At 36.8% G+C, this 12,439-nt stretch overlaps 1 protein-coding gene across 2 annotated transcripts; it reads right to left on the bottom strand.

Annotated features, from left to right (window-relative positions):
- Positions 1–5,982: 5,982 nt before the first annotated feature.
- Positions 5,983–9,527, bottom strand: LOC145114717 (TORTIFOLIA1-like protein 3). 2 transcript variants are annotated; one of them, XM_079050797.1, is made up of 5 exons: positions 8,522–9,527; positions 8,340–8,445; positions 7,574–8,022; positions 7,127–7,482; positions 5,983–6,292 (listed from the first exon to the last, which is right to left on the bottom strand). In XM_079050797.1, the coding sequence occupies exons 1-4, from the start codon at positions 9,332–9,334 to the stop codon at positions 7,135–7,137; spliced, it is 1,716 nt and encodes a 571-aa protein (XP_078906923.1). In that variant the 5' UTR covers positions 9,335–9,527; the 3' UTR covers positions 5,983–6,292; positions 7,127–7,134. The 2 variants fall into 2 exon arrangements, with proteins under 2 accessions (XP_078906923.1, XP_078906922.1); XM_079050796.1 differs by lacking the exon at positions 5,983–6,292 and having other exon boundaries at positions 6,961–7,482.
- Positions 9,528–12,439: the final 2,912 nt, after the last annotated feature.

Genomic DNA, 12,439 nt, shown 5'->3' with positions numbered 1-12,439 from the left:
TACGGATGCACATGTCCATATGGGTGGTGGAGGTTCGAAAAATGATGATCAAAATAAATCTACTTTTGCTCCTTTCGAAAGTATTGTTTCTTTACCCTCATCCACTATTCCCATTACATCTACCACTGATTCTCCTACATTCGAACACATTATCAATCAACCATTCACTTCTATTTTTTCTTCTCAATCCACTGACACACCCAAACCGACTTCGAATGTTCAAGAAACCATTTTTATGGAGACAGAAACTGATACTGAGGGGTTTGGAGGCACGTTTGACGAATTGGAATTTCATGAAGAAGAAGAGCAGTTTCCAGATCATATGCTGATGACCATGAAGCAGTTTAAAATTCTGAATCAGAAGTTGAATTCGATAATTCAATCTCAAGCTGATCTGGGGGGTGGTTCATCTGTTTCTAGTTTGGAGGTTGATTCAATGTTGAAAATGCTCGAAGCCAGAGTTGTGAGCAAAGTCTCTGGCATGATTACTGATTCAGAATCTCGAATTTTGGAGAAGGTTGATTATAATGATCAAAATAATGAACTTCGGATCAAATCTCAAAATTCAATGTTTTCCACTGATGTGAAAAATTTGAAGAATGTCACAAAGGAAAGGCATGTTCTTTTTGTGCAAGAAGTGAAGAAGGTCAGGGAGGATGTAAATTTGCAGATTCATGAACTTCGTGAAGACATGCAAAAAGAAGTTGCTACTGTTCAACAAGATTATGCATCCTTGAATCAAAAGGTTGATATAATTTGTGATGCAGTCACAAGATTTGTTAAATTGTATGAAAATTTGAGTCTGCAACTTACTCAACTTTCAACATCCGAAAAAACAAACTTTGAGGAAGTGATATCTTTGCTAAATGAGTTAAAAGAAATTTCTGACAGACCAGTTTCTTCTTCCTTGATTACTCCTGAATTTTTATCACAGAAGTTTATCCAATTCGAAGTCATCCTCAACAAACAACTTGCACCTCTCTTTCGAATATCAAGTCTTCTTCCAACAACAAATGCCCCACCTGTTTTCACAGGGGTGCAAGGGGGAGAAAGAAAAACTGGTGAATCGAAGGCTAGTGGTGAAGATGCGAAAGTTGTAGGAAAAGTATTTTCTTCGAAGATCCCAACAACAAAGCCAGTTATAGTTTCTGCTGGGATGGTGACTTCAACAGTCGTAACAACATTACCTATTACAAGACCTATTTCGAAAGGAATTGTAATTGGTAAATCCACAGAGACTGGTGAAAGTGGTTCGAAACCAAAAGAGGCAATTGACAATCCAGCTTTGAAAGATAAAGGAAAATCGATTGTAGTGGAAATGTCAAAAGAAGAAAAGAAGGCTGCAGCAGAAGCTGAAATCGAAAAACTGAGGTTGATTCAAAGCATTATGGCTCAGCGTGCTGGTGATCTGAAGGGAATGAACAAAGGTGATCCTGCCAAACACTACAATTACGAAACAATCGAGGCCAAGGTAGCGTATAATCACATGTATTCGTTTGAGAAGAAACCAAAACAAAGTTATTTGATTACGAATACTGATACAAGCCAGCTGGATTTTCCGATAAATGAAATGATGTTCATCATGCCTCAGTTCAAAGCTGAAGGAAATTTTAAAAATAAGGATGAAGGTACTCACATGAAAATTCGTTTTCATGCTGTTCTTGCAAAAGCCCCTGAGGAAGTGTGGTCACTGGTTAAAATCAAGAAAGTGATCAGTATGAAAAAGGATGTGGTATTCGAAAACACAGTCCAAAATTTCAAGTATGTGGTTGCCAGGGCAAATGGAAATATTTGCGAATTCACTGTTGCAGATTTTCCATTGATGAACTTGTATGATCTTATACAAGTTGCATTACTTTTAAAAGACAAATCATTTTCATATCTTCAGAACACAGAACCAGATGAATTCAAGCTTGGAGTTGCTCACATCAAGATTTTCATAGAAAATTACTACGAGTGTTTGGCTCTTACAGATGTGGAGTTAGCTACGGCTAAAGGTATGGAAATTAAAGCTCTGATGGCTCCAACAAAGACTCAAGTAGAATTGAAAAAGTATGTTGATGATGAAATCTGCTTGAAGCCTTTTGGAATGGTATTCGCAGGAAAAGACAAAGCTGGAAAAGCTAAACGGTTCTTATTTCAGGCATGCGAAGTGGAGAGATATTCAACATCTCAATATACGAACTTAATTGTTCGTATGAATCATTGCAAGAAGAACAATGAAGGAGATAAGAAAGAGCTGAAGAATATTATCTCCTGGTACACGGAGATTCGAAGAGTGCTACTGTATTCCATCACACTTCTTACGAATTAAGGATTTCGACTATGATTACAAAGGGGGAGATTGTAAGGGTCGAATTGTTGTAATTAGTCGAAATATATTTTGTCTCTTCGAATGTTTTGTAATGTATTTTACTAGGGCGCTTTTATTCGAAGCTTAAGTGTCTATGCCTTAGTATATTTTTTTTGTACGCTTTCGGTTCCCTATAAATAGGGTTATTTACTAGAATTAGATAAGAGTTTTTACAGACCTGTCTATTGTACTCTGTAAACATACGAAAGCGTAATAAAGCTGAAACAAGATCATATTTACATCCAGTGTTCAATCTCGCATTCTTACTTGAATTCATACTCTGATTAACTCAATACTTGATTCTTTGGTTCATCAATGGGATTGTAGGGATTTTCATTACCTTTCCGAGCATATAAAGAACACTAAAGACGAATCTGGGACGAATAAGTTATGGTCATTAGAAGTTAGAATGGGAATGAGTTTTGGTTGTACGATGGGCGTACTTAGCTTAAGCTGTTCACGGTGATTCTTTCTAGTACGTTGGACGTACCTAGAGTACGTTAGGCATACTCGTGGGTAGGTCAAACCCAAATTTTTGGGTCTTGTACCCTATTTAAAGACCTTAACCTCTTGGAAACCCTTCTTATCGTCAACCTCCATCCTCTAAAGCAGTTCCCTCAAAACCCTAGCCCCATTTGTGAGATTTTTGATCCCTTTTAGTGATTTGGAGTGTTCTTGGTGCATATTTGAGAAGAAGGAGCTCATTGGAGAAGTGTTGGTTATCTTGGAGCTTGTAGACCCAGACCTTGTTCATCTTGATCTTTCTTCTGGAGGTATAAAAATTCAAACTTTAAGGCTCTTTAGTGTGGCTCTAGTTTTAGGTTATGTTATGAGCATGCTTTGGTCCCATGGCTTGGATCTTGTGAGTAGAAGTTACTCTAGAACCTTTAAGCATCATTTCTAGTAATTTATGAGGTCATTAAGTCAAAAAACAATCGAATCTTGGTCGTTATATCTCTTCCATGCATGAGTTAGTGTTCCTTTGTTGAAGATATGAATCTAGGGCTTTGGTTTCCATTAAGTCATGCTAAGTCATAAATTCGGGGAATTTATGACTTAATACGTCCCTTAGAATCAGATCTGGGGGTTGGACATTAGGTCTTAAGGTATTAAGAGCTTACAAAGTGGTTTTGGGCTTCAGCTGGCGCACGTTGGGCGTACCCTCCTGGTACGATGCACGTAACGGGTTTCAGCCCGTTACTTTTTCTTTGAGCAAGCAGTAAGCTGGGTGTAATAGGGTGGTATGCTAAGCGTACTCACCAGAAGGTATTTGGGCCATTTTGGGCTTTAGGTCATTTTGGGTTTGGGCCTTGATTTGTTGGGCCAAGTATGGAAGGGTAAAATAGTCCTTTACCCCTTAGCATGATAGGATATGTTTGGGCCTTTTATTATGGGTTATTACCCTAATCATTGATTAGGGGTAAGTTTTTGATATGTTCAGTGTGAGGAGCCCTGTAGCAGCAGCGCTTGCGTGATTCGGTTAACTTTTGATTGAGGTGGGTCTCTTTACTGTACTTGTGGGTCGAATGCACCAATGTCGGCCCACTGGATTATGTTGTAGGATAGTAGTGGTCTTTGTGACACTTACTGATATGCTTGTATGTGCTTGTTGTCTTCGTGACTCTTACTAGTAGACTGTATGCTTAGTTGTAGGGGTGAAATAGACCTGTACCGGTTGAAACATACCGAAGGAGTCGGAATGGACTTAGAGATTCGGAAGGGACTCAAGGAATCGGAAAGGACTCGGAGAGTCGGAAGGGACTCATGGGTGAAATAGACTCATAATATCTTTAGGTTGATATGTATGCATGATATGCATGTTTGATGTGTATATATGGTAAGTGGTATTTTAGGGAACTCACTAAGCTTTGTGCTTACGGTTTTACGTTTATGGTTTCAGGTACTTCCAGTTTTAAAGGGAATGGTGCAGCGTGACTGCACTGCACTGTATCCCCTAGAGTTTTCCACATTGGCTGTTTATGATTTTTACTCTGATGTTTAAGTGATTTAATCACTTTGATTGGTTTTGGAACAACTTAATTGTATTATTTATTGTTTTGAAAATGAAAATTTTACTCTTAATTTTTGGGATGTTACAGTGTGTATGTATTCTTGAGTTGGTGTGTATATGTTCTTGAAGGTGTATTTTTGTGTGTGTGTTTGAAAAGAGATAGAAAGAAGAGGAGTTGAATGGTGGCATGAGAGAGAGAGAGAGAGAGAGAGAGAGAGAGAGAGAGAGAGAGAGAGAGAGAGAGAGAGAGAGAGAGAGAGAGAGAGAGAGAGAGAGAGCCATTAGTAGTATTTTTAATTAATTAAAAACATTAACATAAATATAAAACGATTAAAGAAACAAATATAAAGGATATGATAGTTTTTTTGAAGATGATAGAGACCAAAATTGTATTTAAAAAGGGTCTACTATTACACCATTATTTTCTTACCAAAACCACATGGACCATTTTTTTTCAATTTTGTCTTTAAAAACAAAGTCATATAACAATATATTTATAACATTTTCTTTTTGTAGTGATAGGTCGTGGGATACTATCGGAGAATTATGTTATGCATATCATAAATTCGGTTTATTTTTCATATATCCTATAAACAGTAACGTTAATGAGCTAATTGACGATAACAATGTAAAAAACTTTCTAATATTTTGGGACTAGTGGTTTATAGTAGAATCCTCCACAAAAAATTAAAAGTGTTCATCATCTTTGACACACTCGTTTGATCATGGCTAAGCATCATTAACACTCTTTTTACTGGTAGGCTCCAACTTATTGGTTTACAGGAAACTTGTCACGGTGTTGATTTAATCCTTATGATGTGGATTACCATGTGTATAAATATTGCTAAAACTATGAACTCCACATATATATTATAATCTTAATATTAGAGCTGACATATGCATGTCCATGGCTTAACATATCTTTTTCTACATCCCCGAGCATCCGTATCTGAGGGTGTTAGTGTATCCTACATTAAATAATCAAATTGAAACCAATTTTTCTCAAACCGAAGAAAAATATGTTTAAAAAATTAAAAACCAGTCCTAATTCAACGGTTTGGTTTAATCCAAACATACAAACTGGTTTTCTCAAACCGATTTTGGATTAGTTTTCGGTTTAGAAACAAAAATTGTCCTATAGGGATTATTGGTTTGTTATGGCTTTATTCTGCCATATGGCATGTTTGCCGTTTCATAAAGGCCACCAATAGTGTCTTGCAGACGGGTGTTCATCGATAGTCAAACTCGGATGGAAATTTTGTTCAGCATATTATAATAAAACATAAATAATTATAATGATAATCTAGTACATTAAAAGTAAATTCTAATTATATCAAAAAAAAAAAAATCGTTAAATAATCCACAACATCATCAAGTATAAGAACCATGTACGCCAAGTTAGGATTTTTGTACAAAATAGCCAGACGACACATCACCAAAACTAGAGATAACCAATTTCATCTATTACCAATCTTTTTACAACGTTGGAAGTTTAAAGTTGACTAAGAGACTTATGATGTAGATCATATGGACTATATAGAAATCTCATACAATTGGTTCTTGACGAAATTGGTTCTTGACGAAAAATGAATCAACATAACACAATTGCCCAATAAAATAATTCAAAAGTAAATCTCATCACATCATACGGACTTCAAGACCTTCAAACATATATAATATTGTATCGTGTAATTTCTCGTGAAAAACAAGAAACATTAATGATATATGATCATTTTACATGCGATCTAGAAGCATTTACTTTAGAAATGCATCCCGAACTTTGGATACGTGATCGAATATAGATAGGGTCCTCTCCTCTTGTAACGTTGGTAGCACTCACAACTCACAAACACGTGAGGCCCATGAGGGCACGGACAAACTGCCATCCCATCACGCGCCATTATAAAGATAGCTGTGTTAGTGTAGGCCTATAAATCAAAACAAAACAAAATGCTTGAGATTTGAGAAGTACAACACTATCCGATTTAAACAGACTTTTTTTTTTTTCACCCACAAGTGAAACAATGAACCTCCCCTTTTTTATTTTGTAAATTTTGTTAAAAAAATATTTGGCTGGTTGTTTGAATCGGAAAGTGTTAAACTTTTCAAGCATTTTGTTTTGATTTAATTATGGGCAACTTCAATTCCAGCCCCCCCCCCCCCCTTTTTTTTTTTCAATTTTGTATGTTATTGGTTAATCACATGAAAATCGTGGATTTTTGTCATTCATGTAAGTAATTACGTATTTAATTTGATTAACTGGCTGTAAACTCTAATCTTCAAAATTTTAACTATCGTATGATGAATTCTGGTGCATTTGTGTTGTTACTTCTGTTATGCGTTAACAAAAACACTTTTGGTGAATTCTTGAGCATTTCATGCATTCCTCATGTACAAATTTTATCATGAAGTTGTCTAATGTCTTTTTTTTTTTTTGCACCACATCAACAAAAGGTATATCCGTAACGTCCATATCCATAATACTCATGAACCCCACAAGAACATGTGATTACCCTTCTGGTATTGACACAGACATAACAAATCAATAAAATTTGTTGTAAGAAGATAATAGATAATATCCTAACACACATAAAGATGCATAATTCAACCTTTAAATTACTAATCATAATCAGCATGCAAATTGCAAATAGCGCATGATCAGAAAAAACACTAATTTAAGATACACGAGAGCAAAGAAAATAATGACATATTTTTTTTCTTATATACACAAAACATGCCATTTACACAATACCAAAACATACCTGGAAATTTATGTTTTGTGGGCCCGTTCATGGTGCACCTCAGCCAATGGATTCTTGATTAAGCCACTACCACCACCCCTCATGAGGCGTAATCCAGTGTTGGTGTGGCGCATGGTAGCAACAGATTGGGATGAAGGATATGGCAAGTTTGATTGTTGTTGTATCTCTGTTTTCTTCCATAGCTTAGAGCTCAAAAGATCTGCACCTGGTAACCTGCAACAGAGGGTAGGTTTGGGATTTGAGATTCTTCCGGTTGACTTTGCCAAATCGAATGAAATTTCATCAAGTGTTGACTCTAGTCCGTGTACACGAGACTCCAATGATCGCATCCCATTCTGTGAGCTCCCAATATATTTCTGTAATTTAGGTCAGAGCAACAGAGATATGAGAAGGAGTTTATTGGTTGGGTTAATCTAAATTCTAAAGTAACAATGAAATTGAAATTACCTCGAGGAGATCGAATAAATTGGACTGCTGGGTTTCGATTTGAAGAAGCTGATTGCGGATCACAGATAAGTCCTCCGATTCTTGTTGGATTGAATTGATACTGGAGCTGCCAATGATCTCTGCAACTTTGTAGCTTGACCTTTCTTCATGATATGGTGATTCGTGCATTTTTTCATCTGAAATTTCATTGAAGAGGACGCGTTTCGTCACTGGTTTAAGCTTGAGATGATCTTCATTGTTAGAGACAAGAGTTGGAGGCAGAGAAACTGCTATGTTGAGTTTCTGATCATTTGGCTTCTTGCGATCCAGCTTACGAAACATTGCAGGACCACTTTTCCTGTTGCTGTTCTCCAATGAATTTCTACGGGTAGTACTGCTGGTGGAAGAACCGGTTGACTTATGAACAGTTTGAGGTGTTCTTGGTGGATATCGTACACTGACAGCTTCTTCTGCCATATCACAGATCAGAAATCGCATCATTTTGGGAATACGGATAATTATTATCACACACACAAACACAAGTATATAGATTACAAGTGAGTAGGAACTAAGATTAAACAAAGTTTCTACTAACTGATTAGAGTTCTTTCACTTAATTTTATGCTAAGTTAAGAATTTATGTGGAAAAAACTGCGATTTGGAACGCAATTTTAATTTAACAAAATATATGAATGAGATGCGTTGATCTGATCTTATAGCCAAGTATTAGTTGTTCAGGAACCATGCATATATGTATTTCGAATTTTTGAGGGATAGTTCTTCATACCTTTAGAAGATTGTGATTCACGGGGTGGTGATACCTGCTCAAGTACATCTGGAATTAAACTCCAAGCTTCCATCATCTGATTCATCGTCTCCCTTACAGCTTTCACCTACAAAATAATATTATTACTCAACGAAAATCCACATAATTACCACTTAATTTTGATTCATAGATTAGTATTAAACCTTATCGAACTTTTTTGCCTCAAATGTTTTCAAGCACGAAGCCTTGAACTCCGGCAACAAATTTGTCTCCACCAAAGCCAACTTCTCCAGCGCCTCTGCTGCCGCTTTCCTCGCAGTCCAATCCTCACTTTTGACCACGAAATCAACCATAACCGTCACCAGATTCCTCACAATTACCTGACTCGAAGCAGCACCGACGCTGATCACACTCGCTAAGACAGTCAGCAATGCTGCCTTCGCCTTAAAGCTATCGTTCTTCAACAGCCTCTCAATCCTCGGTAACAGCCTCCTCAAGTAAGCAGTGTCTGGATCTGGTGCGCCGTTGATAACCGCAGCCAAGCACAAAGCCGCTCCGATCTGAGAGTTCAAATCCTGTTCCGTCACTAAAGCGTCCACCAAGGGTTTCGCCACCGACGTAAATGGAGGTTTGGTGATGTGAGAGGCGATGGAGCCGGTAGCGGCAACGCAGGCAGAGCGGACCACAGCGTCAGGGTCACGGAGTCGTTTGACAACGGCAGAGAGGAGTTTTGACAAATAAGGCGACAAAACGTCGCCGTGGGCTTCGGACAAGGTAGAAATTAAACGAACGCATTGTTTACGGACCGGCGACTTGTCAGAGGAGTCGGTGACGGAAATGGAAGATAGAAACGGTGGGATGGAATCGAGACTTAGAGTTCTAGCGATGGACTCGAGCTCCGTAGCGGCGGCGGAGTGCGTATCGCGGTCGGAAAGTTTGCTGAGACACACGAGCACTCGATGCTTGAATTCCCGTGCTGAAGACTGGCTACTGGGAGTGTGTTTAGCAAGTGACATTGTGGAAGTTTTAGGAAAAACGAAGGTGTTTCAAGGTGGTGGTGGTGGTTTATCTGTGAATTCCGGCAGCATGGCCGGTGAAAGAATGGCGGTTCGGTGTGGCGGTGCCGTGTTTGGGTTCTCTGAAACTGAAAGTAGTTATATATGTTTGTTCCGTCTAAAGAGGATAGTGATTTCAATGGAAAAAAAATTCAGGATGACCGTGAACTTTAATTACTTTTGGGCTTTTTTATCCAATCCCAATCAATGCCTCTACGACGTCGTTAGGACTTTAGGGAAAAATTTTCTTGTTTCAATGTTTAGTTTTTCGTAGGATAATAATGGCAATTTGTACATATGGACCAAAAATAAATTTATCTTAATATAGATTATACATTAAGATATTAAATTGAAGGTAACATTGCCAGAAATATAATGAACAAGCATACCCTAAAGTAAAAGAATGGGAAGTGATTCGTACACAACGGTTTTTATCCGTACACAACAATTTGTGTTTAATAGAGTTGTACAATACAACATTTTAAAACACAAATACATTAAATGTTATTCAACAAATATCGCATGGTAAAAAGTGTGAATGTCATTCAACATGCAATTTGGTATTCAACAAATATCGCATGGTAAAAAGTGTGAATGCCATTCAACATGCAATTTGGTGCAACCATAAATAGTGCAATTAAATGCAAAAAAAATCAAACCATTGTATGCCAATATGTAACACCATCCTTTTGCAATTAATGCGTCTTAATGGGCTTGATTGATGTAAGTTTGAACTCGGTTTCCAACATATTCAACGGACGAGTTAAGAACCTATGGTCAATTATTCAATTACAAAGCTTTGTAGTTTTATTTTATTTTAGAAAGTCGCATTTTTTTGTTAAAGAAAAGAACAAGCTAGCTAGAAAATATGTCATATAAGGTACGATTACAAATCAAAATTCCAGCAATAGTGACTGCAGTGTTAAAAAGAGTCATTTCGACCCATTGTCTAAGACAATTTTTCCAATTTCATTAAATAATTTATCCATCAAAACTTTTATTTTTCGTTTTCCACCATATATAGTCTTGGAAAACATTGTTTTTTAAATAGCAACAATATATTAAAAAGAAACCAAACAAAAGCTAGATAGATGTTAGCAACAACCAAATTAAGCAGGATTGAATTTTCCATCCACACCGCCCAATTTATCATGGTCTTAGAGTTTCCCAACGAAAAGAGTGATCAACAATATTATCAAAAATAATTTGTTTCCTATATTCAAACTGTCGAAATAAAATTGTGTCCCCATACATCCAAAGCATCCATATCACCGACAGGAACACAGACTCCATGACAACCCTCTCCATTCTCGCAACTGGTCTCGCATAAGTCCAATCCACCATAATTGTTGTAAAGGAGAACACCAACAAATCCAAATCAAGTCGCGTAGTAACCCGTCTCTAGATTTGCATCGTCGTCGAACACTGGAAAAAAAGTGTGAGAAACGACCTCCTGCTCCTCCTGAAAAATACAAAAGAACCGAGTCCAAATTCACTCCTTTTTCAACCAACTTTGTTGTAAGAGGCAAACAGTCCAACAATAAGCGTCACAAAAACACATTAATCTTTAACGAGACAACATATTCCATCTAGTAGACCTTCCACCCACTGGAATCTGTTGATCATTGATATGCCTCCTAGCCAACTACACTAAAAAGTCACAAGAAGGATCCAAGTCCCATCCCTATTTGTCCGGCTGGGGAACCAAAGTCACCGACCTCAAACAACTCCAATAAATTAGCGAGTTGAAGGACCTATTCACCACCTCTGATATCTAGTTGGAAATCATTGTTTTAAAGTGGAGATCTTGATCCATACATCTTACCCAAATATAGTGTTTGATCCATTTCTAACATGTCTCTCAAATGGCTTCGGTAGTTCAATTCCATTCCACCAAATCCTCCCAAATCTTGGAAATATTAAGCTAAAGTTTGGGATTTGATTTTCAAACCCAATGATTATAGCATATTGCTAAAAAGATCAACATGTGTAGATAGTATCAAATATTTATATTTGTTATGTACTAAAAAGATTATTTGTATCAATCCATGGTCCTATAAACAAATCTTAATAGATACATGTCATATGATATACGATAGTAATATAGTAAACCATGTATATCAATAACCATGATATCCTATCATTTGTTCGACTAAATTATTTTTTGTCTACAACCACACATATTCGAACCAAAAAAAAATCTTGTTTAGATTAGATTAACATGGCTCACACAAAGCATCAAATATCCTAATTAGGGTTTTCATAATACCATTAAGTTTAAGTGCTGATGTTGGAACTTATGACCGCAAAGATTTGAATTTGGTCTCTCAATGAGAGTAATGTATACAGTTTTCTTAGTTATATTTGAATCCCTCAAACATTTAGTTACTTATAACTATTCTAAAATGAGATTAGAAAAAAAAACAAATATACTTAATATCATTAAGGTTTTTCAAAGATTTATAAATAATGGAGGATTTACCATAGTAGGCATGAATTTCAAAGGTGAAGAGCTTGGAATGGTAAATGGGTTGTAAATTTGATAAATAGAATGGGAAATTGTCTACCTTTTCTTTTTGAACAATCAATTTTATTAAGAAATGAAGGGAGGAAAACCCAGCCTTACAATTGTAAGGCATGGAGAAAGAAACAAAACCTCACCACAACATAAGAATATCCATCTCCCTTATTCTACTTTACATTGGTGGATTATAACACCAATCTAAGCAGTTATATACTTCCTTATTGCTTCTATGTTTGAACCATAGGAACACCGATCACTGAATAATGTCCACAACCTTTGTTGGTGTAATCCTTGATTGATTAAAGGTTCTATCATTTCTCGCTTTCCAGAGACACCATATCGTTCCATAACATATACCCATCAAAAAAAAATCTTTTTTTGGGCTATTCCCCCATGAGGCCACAAATTTTAGTACTTCCGTTATCTTATCGAAAAGGGGCATCGGGATACCACACCACCAGAATATCCATTCCCAAGTATATTTGGCAAATGACACACACAATAGGTGGTCACTTCTCCCCTCTTCTAAGTTACATTCACCA

This window comes from Lactuca virosa, chromosome 5, assembly GCF_052849685.1.
Source record: "Lactuca virosa cultivar CGN04683 chromosome 5, Lactuca_virosa_CGN04683_v6, whole genome shotgun sequence".
NCBI classification, from domain to species: domain Eukaryota; kingdom Viridiplantae; phylum Streptophyta; class Magnoliopsida; order Asterales; family Asteraceae; genus Lactuca; species Lactuca virosa.
Note: the sequence above shows the minus strand (reverse complement) of the source record. Positions and strands in the feature narration are given on the sequence as shown.